Source organism: Panthera tigris, chromosome C2 (genome assembly GCF_018350195.1).
Source record: "Panthera tigris isolate Pti1 chromosome C2, P.tigris_Pti1_mat1.1, whole genome shotgun sequence".
Classification (NCBI taxonomy): domain Eukaryota; kingdom Metazoa; phylum Chordata; class Mammalia; order Carnivora; family Felidae; genus Panthera; species Panthera tigris.
The window spans coordinates 77,897,518-77,922,280 of record NC_056668.1 but is presented as its reverse complement, the minus strand read 5'-3'; the positions used below and the strand labels follow the sequence as shown (position 1 = coordinate 77,922,280).

The 24,763-nt window shown below is 39.1% G+C and overlaps 1 protein-coding gene across 5 annotated transcripts in view; it reads left to right on the top strand.

Moving 5' to 3' along the window:
• The window catches only part of TPRG1 (tumor protein p63 regulated 1), a 122,694-nt gene that overhangs the window by 41,521 nt on the left and 56,410 nt on the right, over positions 1-24,763 (top strand). For all 5 annotated transcript variants that reach the window (XR_006207562.1, XM_007083559.2, XM_042956490.1 and 2 more), the window contains exon 4: positions 6,626-6,802. Coding sequence is in view for 4 of the 5 variants with exons in the window: in XM_007083559.2 (XP_007083621.2) it covers positions 6,626-6,802 (177 nt within the window). In the remaining variant the exon portion in view is untranslated. The remainder of the gene's footprint in view (positions 1-6,625; positions 6,803-24,763) is intronic.

Sequence of the window (24,763 nt, the reverse complement as noted above, 5' to 3'; positions counted from 1 at the left end):
TACATACACGTGTATGTATATATATGCATATGTATATAACATATATGTGTATACACATACATACATATATGTATATGTATGTATATGTGTGTGTGTATATATATATATATATACACACACACACACATGTCCATATACACATACACACATGTGTATAATTTCCTAACTAAAACTTCTTGTTTATTGTTTTATTATATTTTTTTAGAACTCAAAAACTCCTTTGTTTCCTGGGGCAGGGGGAAAGACCATTGTTTTTCCTTTGATGAAGTAGAACCATATGAAGCCCCAAGAGTGGATTTCTCTTACTTCAGGAAAAATTAGTCTTTGTAGATACATGAATGGATGTTTCCAGATCCATCCTGTCTATGTTTTATGGGGGCACTTGGTCTGTCCTACACTGGCATACATTAAAAAGTATTGAAAAAAGTAATACTCCTGAAAACTCTTTTTGTGTGTTTGTTCCAAAAAATCATTCATGCTTTGCAACTTGTGATTTTCAACACTGAGATTTTACACCAAGTAGCAGGAAATGAAGTGTTCATGGAAGAACATTCTTCAAGAGCATCAAACAGATAGATGTCAGGGGTTCCTTTTCCTTAACCCTGTGGGCAGTGGGCTGGGAATCTGGAGACCTGAGTCTGTGAACTTGTGTTAAAATGGTAAAATCTCATCACAACTTTGGGTGCCATATTAGCTCTTCTCTACATGATTTCACCTTACATCTTAAAGAATTGTGTATTCCTTAAGAGCAGAATATTCTTCTCAGTATTCCCAGTAGCTAGCACAGACCTTGGTACATACCAGGCTCCATGGGGGTAGGGGGAGAAAAACTGAACCACAGGAAGTCAAGTCAGGGGATCTGAGAACAGAGAAGATTTGTGGACATTGGGTTTTTATTAGAATACTGTGTTTACTTGGAGGGTCCCCTATTTTAAACAAATTGGAGAGGCCCCAGGAAAGAATAACCAAATTATTGAAAGAATTTAATGTGGATTATTTAGCTAAAGGTTTTTTAAGACTTCACTTAACTCAGGGGGAGGGAAATTGCTTTGCTTCAATGCCATGCATTTTTCATCTGTTTGTGTTTGAAGAGCAAACCCAAACTGGATTCTCTTCAGGGCCTGGAACCCAGTGGGTGCTCAGGGAATATGTTTGGAATGAATGATTCAGTGTTTCCCTCCTGGTTGCCGATTTCTGGCCGGCCAAGAAACTGCCTTCCTCTTTCAAGGGCTGGGCTATGCTAAGCGGCTTGAGGGACACATGAAGGAAGGTTGATTTGTAAACCAGGTATAGTCACTCTATTCAGTATTAGAGAAGATGTTTCTACTGAATGGAGTGTGTGTGTGTGTGTGTGTGTGTGTGTGTGTGTGTGTGTGTGTGTGTCAGTGTAGTGGAAGAATGTTCGAAAAAAAATCTTTTTGGAGGAAAATTCTTTCTAATTCACAAATTGATTTGACACAGCTTTGAGAGAGCAGCTGAAAGTGTTGTTAGGTGTAGGGCAGGGGCCGCTGAGAAGGCATCTGGAATGGTTTGAATAACTGGGTAGGGGCCCTGGAAACTTGTTCTGACGGGTCGCCTGTCATTGTTAGTTCGCTGTTGCCCTCTGCTGGCAAAACTGTTGTCATCCTGGGAAACCACAAATCTCATGGAGTTTTGAAATTCCCTTTTACATTGGGGTGTCCAGGCAGGCCCTTCTTCATCAAGCAGGGACATGACACAGTGCTGAGGAACAGCAGTGGCAAAGGAGACGTGGAAAATCCTCTGCCAGGAGAGTCTGGCTTGCACAACTAAGATGATAAATTGTATGGTTTTAGTTTTTCAAGCTCTGCTCACTTGCCAAGTTCTCTCTCAGCTCTGTGTTGGGCATAGTGAGGGGACACAGACAGGACGGAAACAACTCTCTACATTGGAGGGTCTCTCATCAAATGTGGGGCATGATGAGGACATTCTGGGGATAGAAATCACTAATATGGAGAAGATTGTGACTTGAACCACAGCAGTGGTACTGATAATAGAAAGCTTATATGTATTTAATGAAAAGAAGGAGGACATCTACTTGGCAGGGTGTGGGATGGAGATTGGTAAGGGTTAGTCTCCATGAAATAGCGTTTAAACTGGGAGTTTGAAGGATGGGTGAGATTTATTATTTTTAAAAATCTCTCTTTATCGTGAAAGTAGAATATGTTCATCATAAAAAGAAATTAAGCTCTGACTAATAAAAGCATGGAAAGAAATGAAAGTCATCTGAAATCCCAACACTCAGAAATAATCAGTGTTACCATTTTGATCTATGTATTTGTTGTTGTTGCAAAGTTGGAAGTACACTGAAGGTGACGTTTTGTATCCAGCTCTTTCTGACTTTTATGGCACAAACATTTTCCCACTGTTACTGATTAGTTTTTAAAACTGTGCTACTTTATGGGGGAGTATTTCAGTGTGTAAACGTGAGGATAGGATTCCCAAACAGCATGAGCCAAGGCATATGGCTTGCACAGCGCAAGGATTGTTCATTCTTTACTAATTGATGTCAGAAATATATTTTGGATGCATACAACCTTTGGAGACAAAATGCAAAGAACTGATTCTGTCTTTGTGGAATTTATAGTATAGGAGAGGAGACAGACATTAATTAGGTTATCATAGAAATAACTGTAAAAGTGCATCTGGGATAAGTACTATGAAGGAGAAATACATAGTATTATGAAAGTGTACATTCGAAAGAACAGAAGTAGTTACAGAGGTCTGGGTAAGTTTGCCTCAGTAAGGGGTAATTGAACTCAGCACTAGAGCAGTTAGGGAAATAACATCAGGTGGGAGCAGCATATGCAAAGGTCCCCTTAGTAGCAGTGGGCATGGTGAATACAAGAAACTGAAAGATCAAGAAGAGTGAGTGGAGAGACTTGGCCTGTGATGAGGATGAATAGGTAGATAGGGCCTGACTGTGGACAGCCTCTTAGGTCAGATGAAGAACTTCTATTATTTCTTGTGAGAGCTCTGGGGGACTGTTGAAATGTTTGCAGCCAAAGTGAAGACGTGAAGGCCAATCTGTTTTTTTTTCCCCAAAAGATCTGCCTCACTACAGTATGGTGGAGAGGTTAGGAGGGAACTGGAGCAGTTCCCTCCAGTAGGTAAACTGGGTCTAGGTGACTAGTAGCCTAAACCTAGTGAGAAGGTGATCGCAGTAGTCTAAGCAGGAGATGAGGGGGACCGCATCAGGTTGGTGAAAGTTCAGATGGAGGTAAGTAGGTGGTTTTCGGAGATTTTTTGGGGAGTCAAATGTTTAGGACCTGGCATGTGAGCTGAGGAAAAGGTGGAGTCCAGGATGACTCCCTCCAAAGTCTCCAGCTTGCATAAACGGGTAGAAGCAGGGTTCTTCTCCCAGATAAGGAACACTGCAAGAGGATGAAGTTTGAAAGGCATGGCGATGCGTGTTTTCTCAGGGGAAAGGTTTCCCAGAGACAGCAGCCCCAATGTGGTATATATCATCACATCAGCTCCTTCCAGAAGTTGGTTTTACTGTATTCTCATACCACACTGAAGGGTCCTCTATTTGGAGGTGGATGGTGCTGGGGAGAAAGCCAATACCATGGCTGGGTTTCATGTCTCTACCTTGTCTTTAAGATAAGGGTAATAACTTCTGGTCCAAAGGGTTGCTGTGAGGTTCATAGGACCATCAGTATCCAAGGACTTTGTAAATCTTCACAATATCCTATTGCTACTTCTACCCCTATATTTGTTGTGGATATTGTTGCCAACCCAAGTTCAATTATGTTAATGTCGGGAATATGAAATTCAATGTTTTTTCCATGAGTTATTTGGGAAAAAAAGGTGTGATTGAAGTCTAAATAAATACATATACCACCCAGGAGCTAGAGATGTGGCCCCAAACTATTTATAACCCCATGTGTTTACTTGAATTCAGACTTTCCCGACATGTAAATTATGCAGAATCTGTGTCACAGCAGAGCACTCTGTGTTCCTAAAAAGAATTCTTTTTTCCCAAATCCTTTACCTTTTAAAATAAATCTCATTATGGAGTGCTGACATTTTCAGCAAAACCATTCAACCAAAAGCTGTAGTTTTTTTAGACTAAAACCAAGTCTGGTTTATTAGGCAGCAGCTTTTAACTTACTGCTAAGTAGATGCAAGCTATTTAGAGAAATTTATGTAGATATCTGATAAGACATTTCAGAGTCCCCTGGTCTCTTTCTGACTAAGATTGAGAGTATAAAACAGATGATCTAGAATTCTTTCCTTCTCTCAGTGGAACAGGGGTTGAGTATGGCAGTGTTGTTGGGGTGGATGGAAACCATAGAACCAGGGTTTATTTATTTGAGAGAGAGAGAGAGAGAGAGAGAGAGAGAGAGAGAATATGAATACGAGTGGGGGAGGGGCGGAGAGAGGGGAACAGAGGCTACAAAAAGCACTCTGTGCTGACAGCAGAAAGCCCAATGCAGGGCTTGAACTCACAAACTGTGAGATCATGACCTGAGCTGAAGTTGGAAGCTTAACTGACCGAACCACCCGGTGCCCCAGTAGAACCAGGATTTAAACCACATCTCTCAGACTCTACACCACTGACTCTAGTATCATATTCTAGTTGACTGACTTCAGATGTGACTTTCTTCAAAGGGTTGTGGGGGATGTAAAGCTAATACTTATACCACATAATGGCCGCCATGATCAATGCTCTTACCCTTCTTGTTTTTCCTTCACCATCTTTTCTGTCTTTTCTTCGCTTTCATCCTTTTTTTTCTCTCTTTCACACATCCACCTTTTCCTTGCAGTGACTTAACCCCTGACTCGTCTCGCCTGTCTCTGTTTAGATTATGCTATACTGAGGAATGGCATATATTTGGGCTGCCCAAAATTCCTTAGACACTTAGGCCCCTGCCAGCGATAATAACCGCTGATTTATAGAGCACTGATTGAGAGTCGTTTCCCTTAATCCTCTCCACAAACTCAGGAGATGAGTGCTAGTATTGTCTCCATTTCACAGATAAGGAACATAAGTCGAAAGCATGTGAAGTGTCCTATCTTACAGAGTAAGTAAGTGATAGAGCTGGCAACTTTCATACTGGCCCTCATCCAGCCCAGCAACCTCCAAAAGTTTTGATTGGCACTCATTTATTCACCAGAAAGATATTTATTTAGTGTGGGCTATTTGACAGGAGCTGGATAGAGTGAGTAGCCCAATGGCCATGGTCTCTGCCTTTGTGGAACATACACGCATACATGATACTGAGCTCACCTTGACTGACATTGTCCAACCCTCTGTATTTTCATGTCTATTCTGATCGTCAATGTCCACATGGTACTTACTTCTAAACATTTTTATCTATCATTCCTTCTTACAAAAAGCAATAGGTCCACAAAAGAAGAAGGACCAGGATGCTTTGAGAGAGCATGATAAAGGGCCAAGTTGGTATAGGACCTTAAGAAATCGTCCTTGAATGAGGCATTTGAACCATGATTTGGACAGTGAGGGTTCTTAGCCTGCTATGAGATAATGTTGGGCAATGGCCTGACCATACAAGGACTTGTAGTTCCATTTATGTGAGTTGGGTTTGCTCCTAGGATCAAAAAGATGCTATTTAACAAACAGGGGAATTATGTAATTCTGTTTGTATTAAAAAAAAAAAATAGCACTGTGTTTGCTGTGTGAGAATGCATGGGAGTGGACTACCTAGTCTATCTTTACATTAGATTGATTCTGTGTAGTGAGAATTCAGGCATGAACCAGTCACAGATCATCCTTTCCAGTCTCTTGGGGAAAACAAAACATGTACTGAAATAATTGTAATACAAGTCATGAGTGCTATAGTAGATAGACAGCAAAAGTGCTGTGGGTGAGAGCATTTATAGACCATGCTCACTTTCTTCTAGCCAGACACCACTGTTCAGATCTCTTCTTGTTTTCTCTGTTGGAGATTCTGTTAGAGTTAGAATTTTCTATGCATGCCCTAAAAGGCTCTCAAGTCCAAAGCAAATCAATTTGGTGAAAACTTATCTAGTGTCTACTTTGTCGTTGGCCCACTTCACTTGTTTGGCTGTATTTCTACCACAAGGCTATGATAGGATGAGTAGATGTTGTGTTGGCTTGGAGGTCAGTGCACCTTTGTGTAAGTCTCCATTTTTTTCCTCCACTCAGCAATGCGACTTTTGGAGATTAGCATAACCTAGTGTGTAGTGAGTAAAGTCTGTGGTAAGAATTGAGTTAGAAAAATTGATGTTTTGGTGTCCTTGGAGGAAGATAAAGGTTTTCTGATGAACAGGGAAGATGTGAAGGAACATGAATCAGGTGACTGCCAACATGATACCATATTGTCATTCCCCCCATGGATCCCTTCATGGGTAATCATCTCTGAACTCTGTGGCTGTGGAACATTTTTTTGTTTGTTTGTTAGCGATCTTCCATCTTCCCCCCTCCCTTGGTCATGGGGCTGGACTGAAAGAGAGAGAGAGAAAGAAGGAGAGAGGAAGGATAGTTATTCCTCAGCACCTCTTCTGAGGTGTTCAAACCTCCCTGCCTTCTGTGTTAGTAGAGATGTTTCAATGAGTACTGTTATCTTTAACTTGAAAAGACCATGCCATTAACTTTTATTCTCTGTGATGATTCCCACAGGATAGATCATTGGAACAATGAGAAGGAGAGGATTTTGCTGGTCACAGACAAGACTCTCTTGATCTGCAAATATGACTTCATCATGCTCAGCTGTGTGCAGTTGCAGCGGATTCCCCTGAGCGCTGTCTATCGCATCTGCCTGGGCAAGTTTGTCTTCCCTGGGATGTCACTGGACAAGTGAGTGTGGTGTCTTAGACTTGGAAAATGGTGCAGTGGAGGGCATGCCATGCAGGGAAATCAGTCACAAAGTTCAGTTTAGTATAGTAAGCCAAGTACACCCAGGGGAGAAAAGTGAAGTTGTACAGTTGGATTCATCAAATAATCTTTGCGTTACTATTCTATGTCAGACACCAGGGGTGCAACTTTAAGTAAACTGGGACTTTACCAAGGGCACATGAGAAATAAATGGTTGACTATAAGGGGGAAAGAGCTGTGGGATCATGGAAGAAAGATTCTCAATACAATTTGTGTGGCAGGGAACCAGAGAAGCTCTATTGGAGAAGGACTTGAGCCTGTATTTGACGTTGGGTAAGAATTAGCCAAAGATGGAGAACAGAAATTTAACATTCCAAGCTGAAGGGAACAGCACAGCCAAAGGAGTGGAGGTGGGAAACAGTATAATGCCTTTGGAAATTGAAATTATTCTGTAAAGCTGAGTGGACAGGATTTATGATGGTCAATAGCTCTTCTTGAAAGAGGTCTCTTTGAGATCTTCCCTGGACGCTTAGTAGAAAGGACCTCAACTATCTCAGAGATGTTGACATTTACCAAGATACCTGGTGAGCTCTACAGAGCAGGGTTGCTGAACCAAGTTCTTGTTATGGTCTTGGAAGGAATTGTCTTTCTTAAACATTTTAAAGTTTATTTATTTATTTGAGAGAGAGAGGGAGAGTGTGTGTATGTGCGTGCCCTAGCGAGAGAGGGGTGGAGAGAAAGCTAGAGAGAGAATCCCAAGCAGGCTCTGTGCTGACAGTGGGCTCAATCCTGTGGAACCGTGAAATCAGAACCTGAGCCGAAGCCGAGTTGGATGCTTAACTGACTGAGCCACCCAGGTGCCCCCTTTCCTAAACATTTTAGATCTAAGCCAGGACAGCAATCTCCCTCTGAGCCTTTGACTGTGAGCTTTTCCCATCTCCTGGTGAGCTCCTTGAGGGAAAATACCTTTTTGTTTGTTTGTTTGTTTGTTTGGCACCTGGCATTGGGCCTGGCACACAGTGAGAGCAGAAAAACTTTTCTAAAATGTTGAAAAAAAGCACAGTTTGATCAAGTGATCGGTTTCCTTACAAAAAGCATACCATATCAAAGATCTATGCTTTAATTTATTCTTTTCATGGATGCATGATGTGACAAATTGATTTAGCTCACTAACTTTCTGAACTGGTGGGTTTTCAATAATATAAGCAATCATAAATATTTTTATAATATCACGGAATGTTTATTTTCAGGAAATATCTCTTCCACCCCATACTCTAAGTTCTCAGGATTTATTACCCTAGGTGATAGTCAATAGTTACATGTTGTTATTTTTTTTCTTTTTTTAAGGAAATAGAAATAGAAAATGCACAGGCGTATAGATGTCTTTGTATTTCTTTGTATGTAATTGGTTTATACACATTTGTAAGTACATCTGCACAGGCACATTTATCATAAACTGTTTTACTCAATGGGAGCACGTGTTGTAAACTATTCTGCCTTGAGTTATTTGACCCAATGAGATTTTATTATATAATTGGAGATTTTATTACATAATTATTTATAGATCAACCTCAGTTTTTTAAATAGTGCAGAATATTTATTTTAAAAAGTAATCTATTTATCCAGCCCCTCATTAATGGCTATTTATTTTTACCTTTGCTACTATAAGCAATTCTGCTATAAATATTCTTGTGTATAGGACTTGGGATAGATGTCTAAATGTATCTATAATGTAAATTTCTGTAAGTGGAATTATTAGGTCAAAAGTCATGTGCATTTTAACTGATAGATATTGCCAAATTGCCTTCTGAACAGGTGACACCAGCTTACACTCCCACAAAGTGTAAGAGTGTCCTTTTCTACACATCTTCACCAATATCGCACATTATGAATCTTTTTTGCTTTGCCAGTGAGATAAAGAAAAACAACTCATTTTTGTTAATTTGTTTTATAAATATTGAGTTAGTCACAATTCTTTGATTTTGTGTCAATTTTGGTAAATTGTATTTTTCAAGGAATTTGTTACATTTATTTACAGTGCTGTATTTGAAAGCATAAAGTTTTTGATAATATTCCATTATTATACCATTAATGTCTATAAGACATTTAGTGATATCCCCTTTCTTTCCTGATTTTGATGACCTGTGTTTTCTCTCTTTTTCTGTCAGTGGACCTATTGATTTTGTTGGTTTTTACAAGAATATACTTTTAAATGCTAATTTTCACTTTTGTCTGATTTTTATTTAGTTGATTTCTGCTTTTTTATTTATTTATTTTTTCCATTCTTCTACTTACTTTTGGTTTACTTTTATTTCCTTTTTTAAAACTTTTTAATTTGAAACCCAGGGTCATTGATTTTAGGCCTTTTCTTCTTTTCTGATATGACTATTTAAATCTATAAATTTTCTTCTAAGCACTGCCTTTACTGCATCTCATAAAGCTTGATATGTTGTGCTTCTATTCTCATTTAGCTTGAAGTATTCTCTAATTTTTCTTGTGATTACTTCTTTGAACCATGGATACTTTAGAAGTTGTACTGGCTAATTTCCAAATATTTTTCTTGAGATTTTAATATTCTTTCATTTTAATTTAGAGAACATATGGCCTTGATTTTAATCCTTGTAAATAAATAAAGACTTGTTTTATTGACTGAACTATAGTATATTTTTGTGAATGTATCATATTCATTGGAACAAAATTTTGTGTGTGATTGTCTGTAAATATCAACTAGTTTATTGTGTTTGACAGTATTGTTTAGGTTATCTATATTTTTACTGATTTTTGTCCATTTTTGTATTAGTGATTGAGAAAGGAATGTTAAAATCTATCATTGTGGAGTTTTCTTCTCTCTTTATTCTTTGCTTAATGTATTTTGAGGATCTATTATGTACATTATATTTATGATTAATATGCCTTCCTGAAAAATTGAGCCTTTTTTTCATTATGGATTGGTTATCATTTTTATACTTATTTTTTTACATAGTAAATCTTTTTTTAATACATTTACTGTCCATGTCTTTGTATTCAAAGTATATTTCTTATCGAGATCACATAATCGAGTTATACTTTTAATCCATTCTGATAATCTCTGCCTTTTAATTGGAGTGTTTAGTCCCTTTACATTTTATATAATTTTGATTTGATTGAAGTTGAGTCTACCTATTATTTAATTTTTTTTTATATTTATTTATTTTTGAGAGACAGAGTGAGCAGGGGAGGAGCAGAGAGAGAGGGAGACACAGAATTAGAAGCAGGCTCCAGGCTCCGAGCTGTCAGCACAGAGCCTGATGCAGGGCTCGAACCCACGAACTGTGAGATCATGACCTGGGCCGAAGTTGGATGCTTTAACCGACTGAGCCACCCAGGCGCCCTGAGTCTACCTATTATTTGTTTTCCATTTTCCCTTTTTAGATTTATTTCTTAGTCCTCTTTTTCAACCTTATTTTTAATTATTTAAATACTTTTCATAATTTAATTTTAATATTTCTGTTGGCTTTTTAGCTATAACATTTTATATAATTTTGTGGTTGCTTTAGAGCAGAGTTTCTCAACATGAAGACTGTTTACATTTTGGGTAGGACAATTCTTTGGTATGGGAAGCTGGTCTGTGCGTTGTAGGATGTTTAGCAGCAACTTTGGCTTATACCCAGTAGGTGCCAGTAACACCCTGCTTCTGTTAAGACAATCAAAATATGTCCCCAGATATCACCAAATGTACCCTAAGGGCAAAATCACTCCATATTGAGAACCACTGCTGAAGGAATTATAATATAGGTACTTAACGTTTCACAGTCTACTTAAATTTAATATTGTAATACTACACTTTTAACATAGAAACCTTGTAAACTTATTATTCTACGACTGTAAATGGTAGATATAGTATGATAAAGTCAGTGTAGCCATAGGAGGATATGAGAAGGAGGCTTGGAAGAAAGTTTATTGTACTCACAGGTCTAAGAAAGGGAGTCCCCATATACCATAGAGGGCCTCAGAGGAAGTCACCAGTGTTGGTCAGGAGGCTGAAAGGACAGGAGCTATACGAGAACTTAGACCATGGCTGTTACTAGAGTTTCTACCGGAAAGGCAAGGCATGACAGGGTACTCAATTTGGGATTGGGTAGTTTAAATAATTTTGGTAGACTTTAAGCTGTAGGGGAGATCCACTGTTGCTTAGTACCTGAACCTGGATTGATCAAGGCAGAAGAATATTGCCTCATGGGGTGTATGGGCCAAATAGAAGATGTATGGTTCAGGATTGTTTTCTATGAATATCAAAGGTGTACTTTAGGCTGAGTCCTTTGCTATCTCTAAAAATTGGCTAGCCCCAAGAGGGGCAGTCTCTTCCCAGACAGAAAGCTTCCTTAGTATGTTAAAATATCATAAGGTACATTAAATAAGTAAATACATATTTACATACACATACATACTATACATGTACTATTTACACCACCTCCTTACTGACCTTTATGTTGCAGTTGTCATGCATATTACTTCTATATGCATTTTAATCTAAACAGGATAATGTTATAAATTTTGTTTTAAGAAATTGTACATATTCCAAAAAAATTAGGATATATAATTGTATTATATATTTAAATACATGGTTTTATTTACTTTTATTTTTTTAATGTTTGTTTATATTTGAGGGAGAGAGAGAGAGCTAGCACATGGGGGAGGGGCAGAGAGAAAAGGAGACACAGAATCTGAAGCAGGCTTCAAGCTCTGAGCTGTCAGCACAGAGCCCGAGGCAGGGCTTGAACACATGAGCTGTGAGATCATGTCCTGAGGCAAAGTCAGATGCTCAACCAACTGAACCACCCAGGTGATCCCATGTTTTCATTTCTGATACACTTCTGATAATCTTTATTTGTTCCAGGAGATTCAGATTTCCCTTTGATGCCATTTTACATGAAAAATTCCTTTTTAGTATTTCTTGTACTGTAGTATATTGGTGATGTATTTTTAAAAACATCTTTATTTAGCCTTCATTCCTTTTTATTAATTTTTATTATTTTGAGAGAGTACGAGTCAGGGAGAGGGGCAGAAATATGCATATAAAACGAGGGAGGGAGGGAGAGAGAGAGAGAGAGAGAGAGAGAGAAAGAAAGAAAGAAAGAAAGAAAGAAAGAAAGAGTGAATCTTAAGCAGATTCCATGTTCAATGTCAAGCCCAACCTGGGATTATGACCTGAACCCAAATCAAGAGTCGGACACTCAATCTACTGAGCCACCCAGGTGCCCCTTCATTTCTGAAGAGTTTTCTCTAGTTAGAGAATTCTGTCTTGACATTTTTTTTTCAGTACTCACAAAATGTTGTTCCACTGTCTTTGGCCTCCATAATTTCTGAAGAGAAATTCACAGTTATTTGAACTGCTATTCTGTGTATTCTCTAGCTGCTTTCACATGTTAACATTATCTTTAGTTTTCAGAAGTTTGACTGTGATGTGCATAGAGGTATATGTATGTGTGTATGTTTAATCTTCCTTGGGATTCCCTGTGTTTCTTGCATTTGTAAGTTTTTATGTTTCAACAAATTCAGGAAATCTGAGCTTATTGCTTTTTGAAACTTTTTTTTGTTGTTCCATTCTCTTTTTTTCCCCTGATATTTCAATTACATGTATAAGAGAAATTTTGCTATTATTCTACAGGTATCTCAGTTTCTATTTTTTTCCAGTCTCTATCTCATCTTCAGATTGGCAGTTTCTATTGATCCAACTTCACACCTTATTGACATTTTCTTTTGTCATTTCATTCTGCTGTTAAGTGTATCAAGTATTTCTTTTATTTCAATTATTGTTCTTTTTGTTTTAAAACATCCATTTAGTACTCTTTTCTATTTTCTATTTCTCTTAAAAGATTTCACATATTTTCTGAATGAGTGTATTGTCCTTACTTAGCATAATTTACTTAGCATTTACCTTACTTAGCATAATTATAATAATTACTTTAAAGTTCTTCCTGATAATTTCAAATTATGGATCATCTCAAGATTTCCTGCATTGACTGTCTTTTTTCTTAAGAATAGGTCATATTTTGTTGGCTCTTGGTATATTGTTTACTTTCAAATTTATTCCTCCTGGACTTTGTGTAGACTTCCTTTATTCTTTAAATCCATAGGTAGAAGTTTTATGGGTAAGAAGATGGCTCTTTGTTTTTTTCTGTTTTGTTTTTTGTTTTTTGTTTTTTGTGTGTGTGTGTGTTTTGTGTAGAATTTCTAGTTATTTTCAGAATAGGCAGTCTGCTGGGCTAGATATTGAATTTTTTTATGCCTAGATTGAATTTTTGCAAATAATTTTATGTCATCTTTGGAGATAATTGTGTATTTTTCTCTGTAAATCTAATTAATATAATGGGTTCTGTCACACATTTCTTAAAACTGAGACATTTTTGCACATTCAAGGTACAAAGCCACGTGGTATAATTATATTTAATATAATATTCCATTGAATATTCTTTATAATTTTTGAAAGTGTTTTTTTATCAATATTCATAAATTTGATTGATGTTTAGTTTTCTTCTATTGGGCTATCTTTGCAGATTTTGGTATTAATATTAGCTAACTTTTAAAAGACTGGTTTTTGGGTCACCTGGGTGGCTCAGTTGATTAAGAATCTGACTCTTGGTTTCAGCTCAGGTCATGATCTCACAGTTTTGTGAGTTTGAGCCCTATATTGAATTCTGTGTTCGCAGTGTGAAGCCAGATTCTCTCTCTGTCTCTCTCGCTCGCTCACTCTCTGCCCCCCCCCCCCACTTGCACTGTCTCTGTCTCTCTCAAAATAAATAAACTTAAAAAAAAGTGTTTTTGTTTTGTTTTGTCTTTTCCCCCCTCTCTTGACTTTACCAGATATAGAAATGGCTTTATCTTTTACATAGATGATTAGTGTATTTCACCTATCAACATGCCTGGACCTGATGCTTTGAAAGGAGGAGTAGCACTACAACTTTCTTAATTTTTTCCATGGTATTGGCATGTTTAGACTTCTCTGTCTTTATAGTTAGTTTCTGTAGTTTATAGTTTACTAGAAAAATTACTCCGTTTTTTTCAGATTTCTAAATTTTCATTGGACTGAGAAAAGTAAGAAAACAGATGATTAAAAGAATAATAAAAGTTTATTTTATATATAATACTTTTTTCCTTGTGTCAGGATTTACGTAACTAATAGTTGACTGATTGATTTCAAAGTACCACCTGTTGAGTTTATTTGTTCATTATAGAAGAATTAATTTTCCCATTTATTATCTTTTGCATTTTTCCATATCTCCTATTGCACTATTTGTGTATATTCTTTCTTGCATTTTGTAACTTCTTTAAAGTTTAATTAATGAATGAATTAATAATTTTAGACAGTGTGTGAGCAAAGGAGAGGGGCAGAGGGAGACAGAATTTTTTTTAATGTTTTACTTATTTTTGAAAGAGAGAGTGCAAGCTGGGAGGGGCAGAGAGAGGGAGGGGGACAGAGGCTCCAAAGAAAGCTCTGTCCTGACAGCAGTGAGCCTGATGTAAGGCTCGAACTCATAAATCATGAGATCATGACCCAAGCCAAAGTTGGAGGTTCAACCACCTGCACCCCTCAGGAGCCCTGAGTGAGAGGGAATCTTAAGCAGGCTCCATGATCAGTTCTGTAACATTACAGGGCTCAATTCTACAACACTGGGATCATGACTTGAGCCAAAATCATGAGTTGGATGCTCAAATGATTGAACCGCCCAGGCGGTTTTCCAGATCTTTTCCAGGTGCTTTTCCAGATCTATCGTACCATTTTATTATATTTCCCATTCCCTGTTATTTCTTTTTTATCTTTGATTCAAGAATATGATTGAGGTAACTTTTTAAGTTGGAAGGATTTTTACTCCTTTGACATATATTATTAATTTCTAATTTTATACATTGTGTTTAGAGAATGTCTTCTCTAATATTTCTGTGTTTTTGGATTTACTGAATAGGTTTATACTTAAATAGTTATTTTTTAATCAATATTTCACAAATATTTGAATGTGCAGTTTCTATTTCTGTGTGTAGAATTTGGTAACTAGTGTTTAGATACATTATCATTATGTTTCATATGTCTTCTCTGTCTTTGCCTATTAATTAATTAATATTTTTTGGCTACTTGATCTGTCATAGACTGAGAGGAGAATTAAATTTTCCTTAATTGTTTTTTTTACTGTTGTGACTTTACATTGTGAATATTGGTATTACCTTGTTTGATGTAGAAACACAGAATTTGAATATTTATTTTAGATTATAATGTTTTTCGTTATAAACTTTAACCTTCATTAGTGCCTTGTCTGTTTTTGGTCTTGTTTGGGGTGAATGTTATAAACCTTATGTTGTTTTTTTTAACTTTTCTTCATATATATTTGCCTAGTTCTTACTTTAAACCTGAATCTCTTTGTTTTTCATGTGTTGTTATATACAGCATATAATTGAATTTTGTTTTGTGATCCAACCTGGAAATCTTTTCTTCAAATTGGTAAGATTAACCTATTTACATATGTTGATATGACAGTTTTGATTTTCATCCTTCCCTCTTGATTTTTGTATTATTATGTTATTCTAAATATATTACCATATTTTCTAGATTTCCTTTGCTTTCTATTGAGTATAGTTTCCTTTTAACAAGAAAGTTTATAGTCTTTTTCTACTAATGACTGTAAATGTAATTTAGAAGAGTATTTTTAGAATGGGGAAGGGGCAGAGAGAGAGCGAGGCACAGAATCTGAATCCGGCTCCAGGCTCTGAACTATTGGCACAGAGCTCAACTTGGGGCTGGAACTTGTGAGTTGAGAGATCATGGCCTGAGCCGAAGCCTGATGCTTAATCGGCTGAGTCACCCAGATGCCCCTGTCCTAGCCTTTTTGACTGTTATCTATTCACTTGCTAATATAAGCCCATGTATTTTAACAAATAAGAACCTGTTTCTTTCATCGTCTTTTGTACTTCTCCGTCATTCATTTTTTAACAATTTTATTTATTTATTTTGAGAGAGAAAGTGCAAGCAGGGGAGAGAGAGAGAGAGAGAGAGAGAGAGAGAGAGAGAGAGAGAGAGAGAGAGAGAGAGAGAATCCCAAGTAGGCTCCACATCCACATTATTAGCAGGGAGCCTGATGCAGGGCATGAACTCATGAACAGTGAAGTCATGACCTGAGTGGAAATCAAGAGTCAGACGCTCAACTGACTGAGCCACCCAGGTGCTCCTCCCCTGCTGTCATTCAATTTTTTTAAAAAGATGCTTATGGGGGGTAGGGAGGGGCACCTGGATGGCTCAGTCAGGTGAGTGACTAACTCTTGATTTTGGCTCAAGTCATGATCCCAGGGTCTGGGATCGAGAAGTGCGTTGGGCTCTGTGCTGAGTGTGGAGCCTGCTTAAGATTCTCCTCTCTCTCTCTCTCTCTCTCTCTCTCTCTCTCTGCCTCTCTCTCCCACTTGAGCACTCTCTCTGTATCTCTAAAAAATAAAAAAGTAAAAATAAAATGAAAATATACTGATTATTTTCAGTTACTTCAGTGACTATTTAAATAATGTTTCCACTTGATGTGTCATCTTCAATAGCATATATTGAACCTCCATTTTGAAAGATAAGAAATCTGTATTTTCATACTATTCCCACATTCTCTCATCTTTCATTTCCCTTCTTTCATTAGTTTTGCCAGACAAATTTCATTTTTTATGGCACATTATATTTTATTTCCCATGAGGCACTCAATTATTAACACAGGGAGTTGATGTAATTCCAGCCCTCCTAATTAACTTGTGCGGCTTTTTCCAGATTTGCATTCTGGGGTTGAGGAGAGAAAGCCTGTGCCAGCAGCTGGCATGCTGGTAAATGTAAAGGGCTTTCTCCAGGCCCCGAGAAGTAGGAACATAGTGTGATGAAGGGGCCGTGTTTACAGTTCTGCTGTTTTCTAGCAGACCTCCATTGACGATTCCTGGACTAGGAGTGGAGTCCTAGATTTTAGCCCCAATTTTACAGCTGTTAACTTTGTTTCCTCATCTCTCAAAAGGTGACATTAATTATCATTCCGCTTCATTAATAGTCTATTGTAAGGTTCTAATGAGATAGCTTAAAAGCATTTTGTAATATGCCTCATAGATATCAGCTGTTAACAAGTTCTGATTTTTCTCCCAGATAAAAGCTTTTGTTAACATGGAACTCAATAGGTTGATTTGATTGTTATCTTTGTTTCCAAGTCAGTTGGCCCTCCTTGGTTGGGCACTGAGTCACCCTTATAAGGTCAGAGTTCAGGCAGCAACAGGCAGAGAAAGGGGAAGAGGCAAGGGGAAATCAGCTGCTGAATAATTATAAACTGATTCCAGAGGAAACCTTGGACAGAGAGCAAATTCCCTTGTCATAGGAAAATGCAGTGATTTAACATTAACATCCTCTGCCTGTAGGTAGTAATGCTGACCTTGTTTCCCTAGAGCTTTTACCTCCCCTGTGCCATTTGACGTTCAACCCCCAAGAATAAATAGGGCTGAGTGAATACATTTTAGAGATATAACAAGACAAAAGGGGTTCAGGGATTCAGGCACCCTCAGCTATTTAGTATTAGAGCTGGGTTTTGAAATAAGTTCTTCCAACTCCCTGTCCAGTATTCTTTTCTTTGGTTAAATAATATTTTTTTTGCTTTTTTTTTTCTCTTCCTCTCCCTTCTCTCTCCCTTCCCTTCTCTTCCTTTCTTCTCTTGTTTCTCTCCCTGTGATCTCACTTCTGTGTTTTTCATCCTCTCTCCTCACCTTTCCTCTTCTCTGTCCCTCTGGGGGAAGACAATCACCAGCTGCTAATGAAGCTCTCCTTCTCTTAAGAAGCCACAAAGAGGACTATTGGAACTTAAAACATGTGCCAGCGAATCCCACATACTGGTGCTTACAAAACAAAGTTGTTTTGTTTTGTACACTGTTTGCCTTTTGGCTTCATGTGAAGAAGGAGAGAGCAATGACAATAAATGACTAAAGGCTAAGGATCAGTTATTTGTGAGACGAAGGCCTGTTCTCTTTGGATCAGAACATTAACCAGAGACAAACCAGGACAGGGTAAAAGGCCTGGTTTGTCCTCTAGGGTAACTAGTTGCTGCTACTACACAGCTTTTGTTATTCTTTCTTACCTGAGACAGGGACCCTAAACACTATTTCTATCATAATTGGGTTTATTTTCAGATTTTAATTAAAAATCAACCTGCACAATCCCATTGTGTCTGTAACCTTTCAGAGAAGTGGGGGAGAGAGGAGAAGACTAGACTTCTATGAACATAACCATAGGTTAAAGCTTTGACTCACCTTAACCATGCCAATTTTTTTGCTGTTCAAATTTGGACAATGCACTTTGATACCTGGGCTTTCAATTTCCATTCTATAAAATGTCAGTAATAAAAATCCTTTCCAGGCCTAACTCATAGGTCATTGTCAATTTAAATGATGAATGTGAAAGTGTTTGGTAAATTAAAAGGTGCTAAAATAAAGTAAGGTGTCACTTAAAGAATTTTAGAAATCCATACTTACTTGTTAACTCTCCCATTTTTTTTTATTAATATGCCCACAGGAGCTAATGATGAGGAAACGGTGACTTTGAATGGTCAGGTGACTTGTATGTAATCATGTAAATAGATGATGGTGGGGTTGGAAACATGAGATCCTCTGATTTCAAATCCTCAGGCACCTAATTCCTACTAGACCTCAAGTGTATTGTCATTTTTGAAGATAAATGGACTCCATTTCATTGTCTCTATTCCTATCTGAACTTTGTAATGGGCAGATTGAGTACAGACAGTCTAGAGCTTAGAGGGCAGGTTCTGAAGTCAGGCTGCCTGGGAACCCATCCTAGATCTGCTTATGAGTGACTGAGGGCAAGTCCCACAACAGTCTGTGCCTCAGTCTCCTCATTTGTAAACTGGAGAGGGAAATAGTATCTATCTCACTGGTGTGTGTTGAGAACTAAATGAGATCATACATTTAAAATGCTCAGAAAAATATTTGATAGGAGTGGACACTCTGGTACATGGTATGAAGAGGCAAAGCTATTGCTTCTCTAATAGATTTGGTGGAAAGATAGTAGTTTAGGATTCAGGGACCTGGGTCTTGATCCACTTTCATGATATGTCTCCTCCTTTTGCTAAGTCGCACTTTCCTCATTGATAAAGTCTATAGGGCGTTTTGTTTTTTTGCTTGCATTTTTTGTTTTGTTTTACTGTTTGTTTGATCTTGAAATTCTGTGCTTTTTGTGGTCCTCTATTTGTGTAGCGGTTTTCCAAAAGTCATTCGTCTCATAGGGCCAGATGACTTTACCTAATCAATTACTCCTGTGAAAAATGTCTCCAAAGAGGTTTTCTGCTGGAAAATATTGTTGCTGTCACATTGATATGCCAACAAAAGCTGAGCAGGAAGGTCATGCCAAGAAATGTCTTCCTGCAAGAGTAGGCATCACACATTTCTCTCTCCATGCTGTTTAAAATCTGCATTCGGCATAATATAAGGGACAGGCGGTGCAGCAGAAGCAAGGCTTGGGAAACTCCTTGCAGAGGTCACCACCACTCATCCTGTCTGTAGAGATGCTGGTGGAAGCAGGGCTTGGAAGCTGCCCCTGTTGACTTAGTATCAGCCCATGCAGGGTGGCAAGAAGGCATCCCGGACATGACTCCATCAGCTCACCAGTGCTCCCTGGGAACAAAGGCCAGTGAACTGCTCTGTGCCCCCAGAGTTCTAATTGGGCATCTTTTTTCCAGACAAGGGCTTCAAAGTGCCTCTGCTCTGCTCTAGGTGAAACCAGCTCGTGGCCCAGGCCAATTCTGCTGTCTCTGCGTCTGTCAGTGTGTTCTAATCACTGTTATAAGTGTGGTTCTGCGGAACACCTTGTAAAATATTTTCCTATTGCTCCAGCAACATCTCCTGTCTAGACAATCTAATTATGAGCACAGAGCAAACAGCTGAAGTCTATTCCGCCCCCAAGGGTTGCCTAATTCTAGGAGTGGGGGCGGAGGATGGGGGGGGGCGTGGTGTGAAAGGTATTGGTTACGTTTTGTTGACCTGACCAGAAAATTGAGTGCTCCTGAAGAATCCTGCTAACTTTTAATTAAAAAGAAATGATCTGCTGGAAGCTGGCATTTTGTTGTTTTTCCAAACTCAGTGGAGGATTAAAGGTACCGATTTATTTCCCTCCAATTGCATCTTTTTCTTGGCTTCAGAGGTGGTTTGTGGTCTTTGCTTTAAAAAAAAAAATGCACTGATTTAATAATCTGCCCTCCTAGCAGCATTTTGCAAATAGAAAGCAGCCCCCTAGAGGTATATTCTTTCCAAGTAGTAATTCAGTTACATTCAGTGAGTCTTTCCTGAGCCCTGGCCAGGTGGCAGGCACTGAGCATGACAAAGTGACGAGAGCTGGACTTTGTCCCCAAGATGTTCACAGGCTCACAAGAAGGCAGATAGACACATTATGTGCTCATGCTTTAAGCAGGCTTTGTTTAGTGTTCCACTGGAGAGGCAACAGGGCCACCGACATAGGAGAGGGAGAAAGAATTTCTACTGAAAATTATGGGGAAGTCTAATGGAGGGGATATAATCTGAGCGGGTCTTTGTAGGATGGGAGAGAGAGAAGGGAGCACTACAGTCCAGGCATGAGTAGATGAATGCCCAAATGGTGAGATCATGACAAGCATTCCCATAGGGCTAGGTCGTGGCTGTTGGGAAATTATCATGGAAGCTTCTGAATGGTTTTGGGTAATAACATGCGGGGTTTGGGTTTTAGTCATATTAGGATGTAAGATGACGAAGGTTTGGGGGGAGGAGCCTGACACTGACATTCTACTCAGGAAGATAAAGGTGGCAACAATATAAGAGATGCTTTGGAAGAAACAGAAACTGGAGAAAGGGGCCGGCTGTGGGATGATGGGTAAACTAGTCACGTGACTGGTATTTATTGAGAACTCGCCATCGCCAATTGCTGTGCTGGGTACTGTGATACCATTGTGATAAACAGAGTTTCTGCTCTATCAGACAGCAATCAATCCTAGCAAGAAGCTTAAAATTACAACAGTGATCTGCTTTGAAGGAGAGCTTTGCAGGGTGTGTGAATTATCTATTGCCATGTAATGATTTACCTTTAAAACTTAGCAGTGTAAAATAACAAACATTTATTTTTCCTGGTTCAGGGATATGGGTGTGGCTTAGCTGGGTCCTCTGATTCAGGATGTCTCCAAAGCTTCAGTCAAGATCACTTGGGCCACGGCATCTCAAGGCTCAATGGGGGAGAATGACTCTCGAGCTTACTCATGTGGTTGTCAGCAGGCTCAGGTCCTAGCTGGCAGTTGATCAAAGATATCAGTTCCTGCCCTAAGGCCACTGACATCGTGGCTGCTGGCTTCCCTCAGAGGCAGTAAGGGAAGAGAGTGAGAGTGAGAGAGAGAGAGAGCAGGAGAGGTTGAGCAAGATGGAAGGCACTGTCTTTAAATAACCTAATCTCGGATGGGATATCTATTACCAGATTATCTCTGCCACCTTCTACTCATTGGAAGCAAGTCAGTAAATCCAGTTACAATCCAAAGGAGGCTGTCACAGAAGGACATGCATATCAGGAAGTAGGCATTTTTGGAGGCCATCTGAGAGGTAGCTGACCATATGAAGGCTACCAGAGCATTTATTACGGGATTTGGACTTAACATTGGAGGGTGAAGATCAGGGAAGGATGCTCTGAGGAAGGGATTCTGGAGCTGGGATCGGAAGGATGAAAAGGAGTTGACAAACTGAAGGGGGTTATGGAGAGAGCGTTCCAGGCAGTGAGATGAATATGTGCAAAGGAGGAGAGAAACTGGTGCTTCTGAGAAACTGTCAACAGGCCACCATGGCCTGCTAAGCAGCTATGAGGGGCCCGAGGGACACCAACATGGAGATGAGTTTTGTATTTAGATGTTGATGAGCTATGTTATTTTGGAGGAGCTAACACAATTCTACTTTTATCTGTGATTTGCGCTGGCATTCAGTAGAGAGTGAAGGGGTTCACAGTTAAAGCTAGTTTGAAAGCCCTCGCTCTGAACTGTGGGGCTGTTTCTGGATTGCTGGGAAATGGGTCTGATTCAGTGTGCAAAATGAATAAAATTGCCCACTTATCTCTTAGGATAATTACTTATTATGTAATGAGATAATGTTCATAAATCACCCTGGGCTTCTTGGGGGAAGGTATTATATAAACACAAGGCTTTATCAGTGATGATGGAAACAGATTTGGGAGATTAAAATCAGATGTGCATCTTGATGCTATGGCATTTTGGTTCAAACCAAGAGATCTGTGAGGTTCACCTGAGTTCTTAGGAAATGTTTTGGGTTCAGAAATGGAGGCAGCAGGGTACTGGGAGGTGATTGCAACGTGTGTAACATGGAGAGGCAGGTGGGAGTTGGGGGTTTGCTCTTTTTAGCTCATTCACCCTCATAAGGCAGAGCATTGCCCTTGTTATTCTTAAAGGAATGTGACTACTTAGATATGCAATCTGAAGTCTCTGCTTCTGGGACAAAGACAAATCTGCCTGAATTCTCCATCCCTATTCAATCTTCAGTTTGCTGTGTGTCCTTGAAAGATGCTTGTTTCCCTTCTCAGAGCATTAATTTACAAACATGTCACACGAAAGGGGTTAGTTATATTAGATGATCTTCAGGGTCTCTGCTGTCTCTTGGGCCAGTGATTAACCACTATTTTGTGATATTCATTCTAGTTTTGCTTCCATGACATGATAACTTAAGAACTTTATTGTCAGCAATCAAAAAAAGCTCTGTCCAATGACGGTTGTTTGCTTTGGGAAAGTTTAACATTGGCGGCGCAGCTGGAACATCTGTGCATTAATTTGGCTGACCTATTGGAAGGATGGAGCAGGAGAAGACAAAATGGGCCAGAGTTGGTGTTTGATCCACTTTTCTTCAGCTTCAGTAGATGTATTCCTCTCTCCTCTCTCTCACCCCTACTCTTCTTAGTCCAGAGTCCCTCAACCCACCCCTATGGTTCATATTTTTATTTCATTATTCCTCATTTATCTCTTTATCAAAAAAGACCCAGTTGAGTATGAAACAGTTATTCTTCATTTAAACATGTGTGAATACTAGATTATCCATCCAACAGAGTGTTTACCTCACCTAAGAAGGTATTAAAAAACCCCAGAAAGCATAGTCTTTCCACTAGGTGCAAGTGAAGTGAGAGGCAATTGAACCAGGGTGTAGTCTGTTGTCTTTTCCTGAGAAGTAAGTACCTGGATTCTTATTCTCTCCTCCAAATACTCTCCATGAGTAAGATAAAGTAGAACAGGACTTTTCTCCCCAAATTAATCATTATTTTCAGAAATGGTTCTACACTCCATGGGACTCAGGATAAGAAAGCCTGGGAGCAACTGAAATCCAAGAAAAATTATAAATAGCACCAGATGACCCAACAGGAAGACCAGCACAGGCATAGGGCAGCAACAAAGTACAGCCACCAGTGACAGAAGTTTAATCCTGATGTACTTACTCAAAATTTTAAATCTGCAAATCTTGAAAGAAACTATTTTAATTTCAGCGTTCGTTAACATACTCTGCTCTTTGATTCCATGTTGCTTTTAGTATGACTTACACATGGGTAGAGGAGACCATAATCTTTACAGGGCTTCAGGCCACAAAATCTTTAGTGTGGTTGTCAGTGTGAGTAATGGCACTGGAAGCCACATGAGTCCTCTCTTCCGAAGAGTGGCGTCACACTAAGAGGCCTGACATGGTTGGCTCATCTGATCCTTCCAGTAAGGCAAAAAGCAACAACTTGTACCGTTTTTGTAGAGTATGTCTAAAGATGGATAAAAATGACCCAGTTTTCTTTTTCTACTTTTTCCCATCTACGTTAGAATCCTGAATGTTCTGTCTTTAAAACCGTAAATTAACCTTCAGAGTAGGAGAAATATCTGTGCAATACAAATGTCATGGTGCTGGTTCTCAATAACATTCTATTTCTCCCCCTGAAAGGATCACTAAGTTATTGGGAACAGCCATATATCTAACAGAAGCATGACATTTTTTCAGACTGTCTTAAAGCTTAGTATGTCCATTTGGCCAAGTTCTGGCTAATGAAATGTAAGCAGAAGAAATGGGAAGGCCTTCTGGGAAGACTCCTCAAAAGGCAAGGCAACACTCTTCTCTGTACTTTTCCATTTCCCCTTCTTTCTACCTGTAACATGGGTGTAATGCTCCAGCGCCCATCCTGGACCATGGATCCGAGGATCCAACCTAAGGGTGGCAAAAGGGGATGCTGGAAGGAGCCTGGCTTCTGAATGACTCTGTGGAACTGCCCTTCCACTCTACATTGCCCATCTCTGATCTTCTTTTACCAAAAGAGAATGTTTTATCATTAGTTGGGATTTTTTATGTTCTATACAGCCAGACCTCATCCTAATAGAGTCATAGGACAGGAGAAGGGATTCTGCCAACTCCTGAAGGTTGGCAATGATGGGGTTGGCAGTTTCATGTGGTAGAATGTTCATATGGTTCAAGATGCCACAGACTGTGGTTCCAATCTGAGATCTGACACTTATTGGCTTGGATACCTAACTTTTCTCAGTGTTTTCTCTCTAAAATAGGGTTGATAATATCCACCCCAAGGAGTTGTGAAGATGAAGTGAGAACACCCGAGAAGTGCCAGGGTGGTGACTGCTGTAGGTGCTCCAAACATATTAGCTCCCTTTCACTTTCCAGTTTGTTCTGCTTTTATTAGGAAGATGGCACTCTACATGTATCCTTCCAGGTATTGCAAAATGCTAATGGACAACTACTCCCTGAGAAGCTACTGAGCCACTGAGTGGGGCGGTTAGGACTATGGGTCTGGGTTGAAAGTCCAGGAAAGGAGTGTTAATCACTCACTCAGCTCTAGGCCCGTTACTCAGTGGCAAACTAATGGAGGCTGGTGCAAGTTTTCTGGTGGGAATAGAAACTTGATGAGTTGGTTTG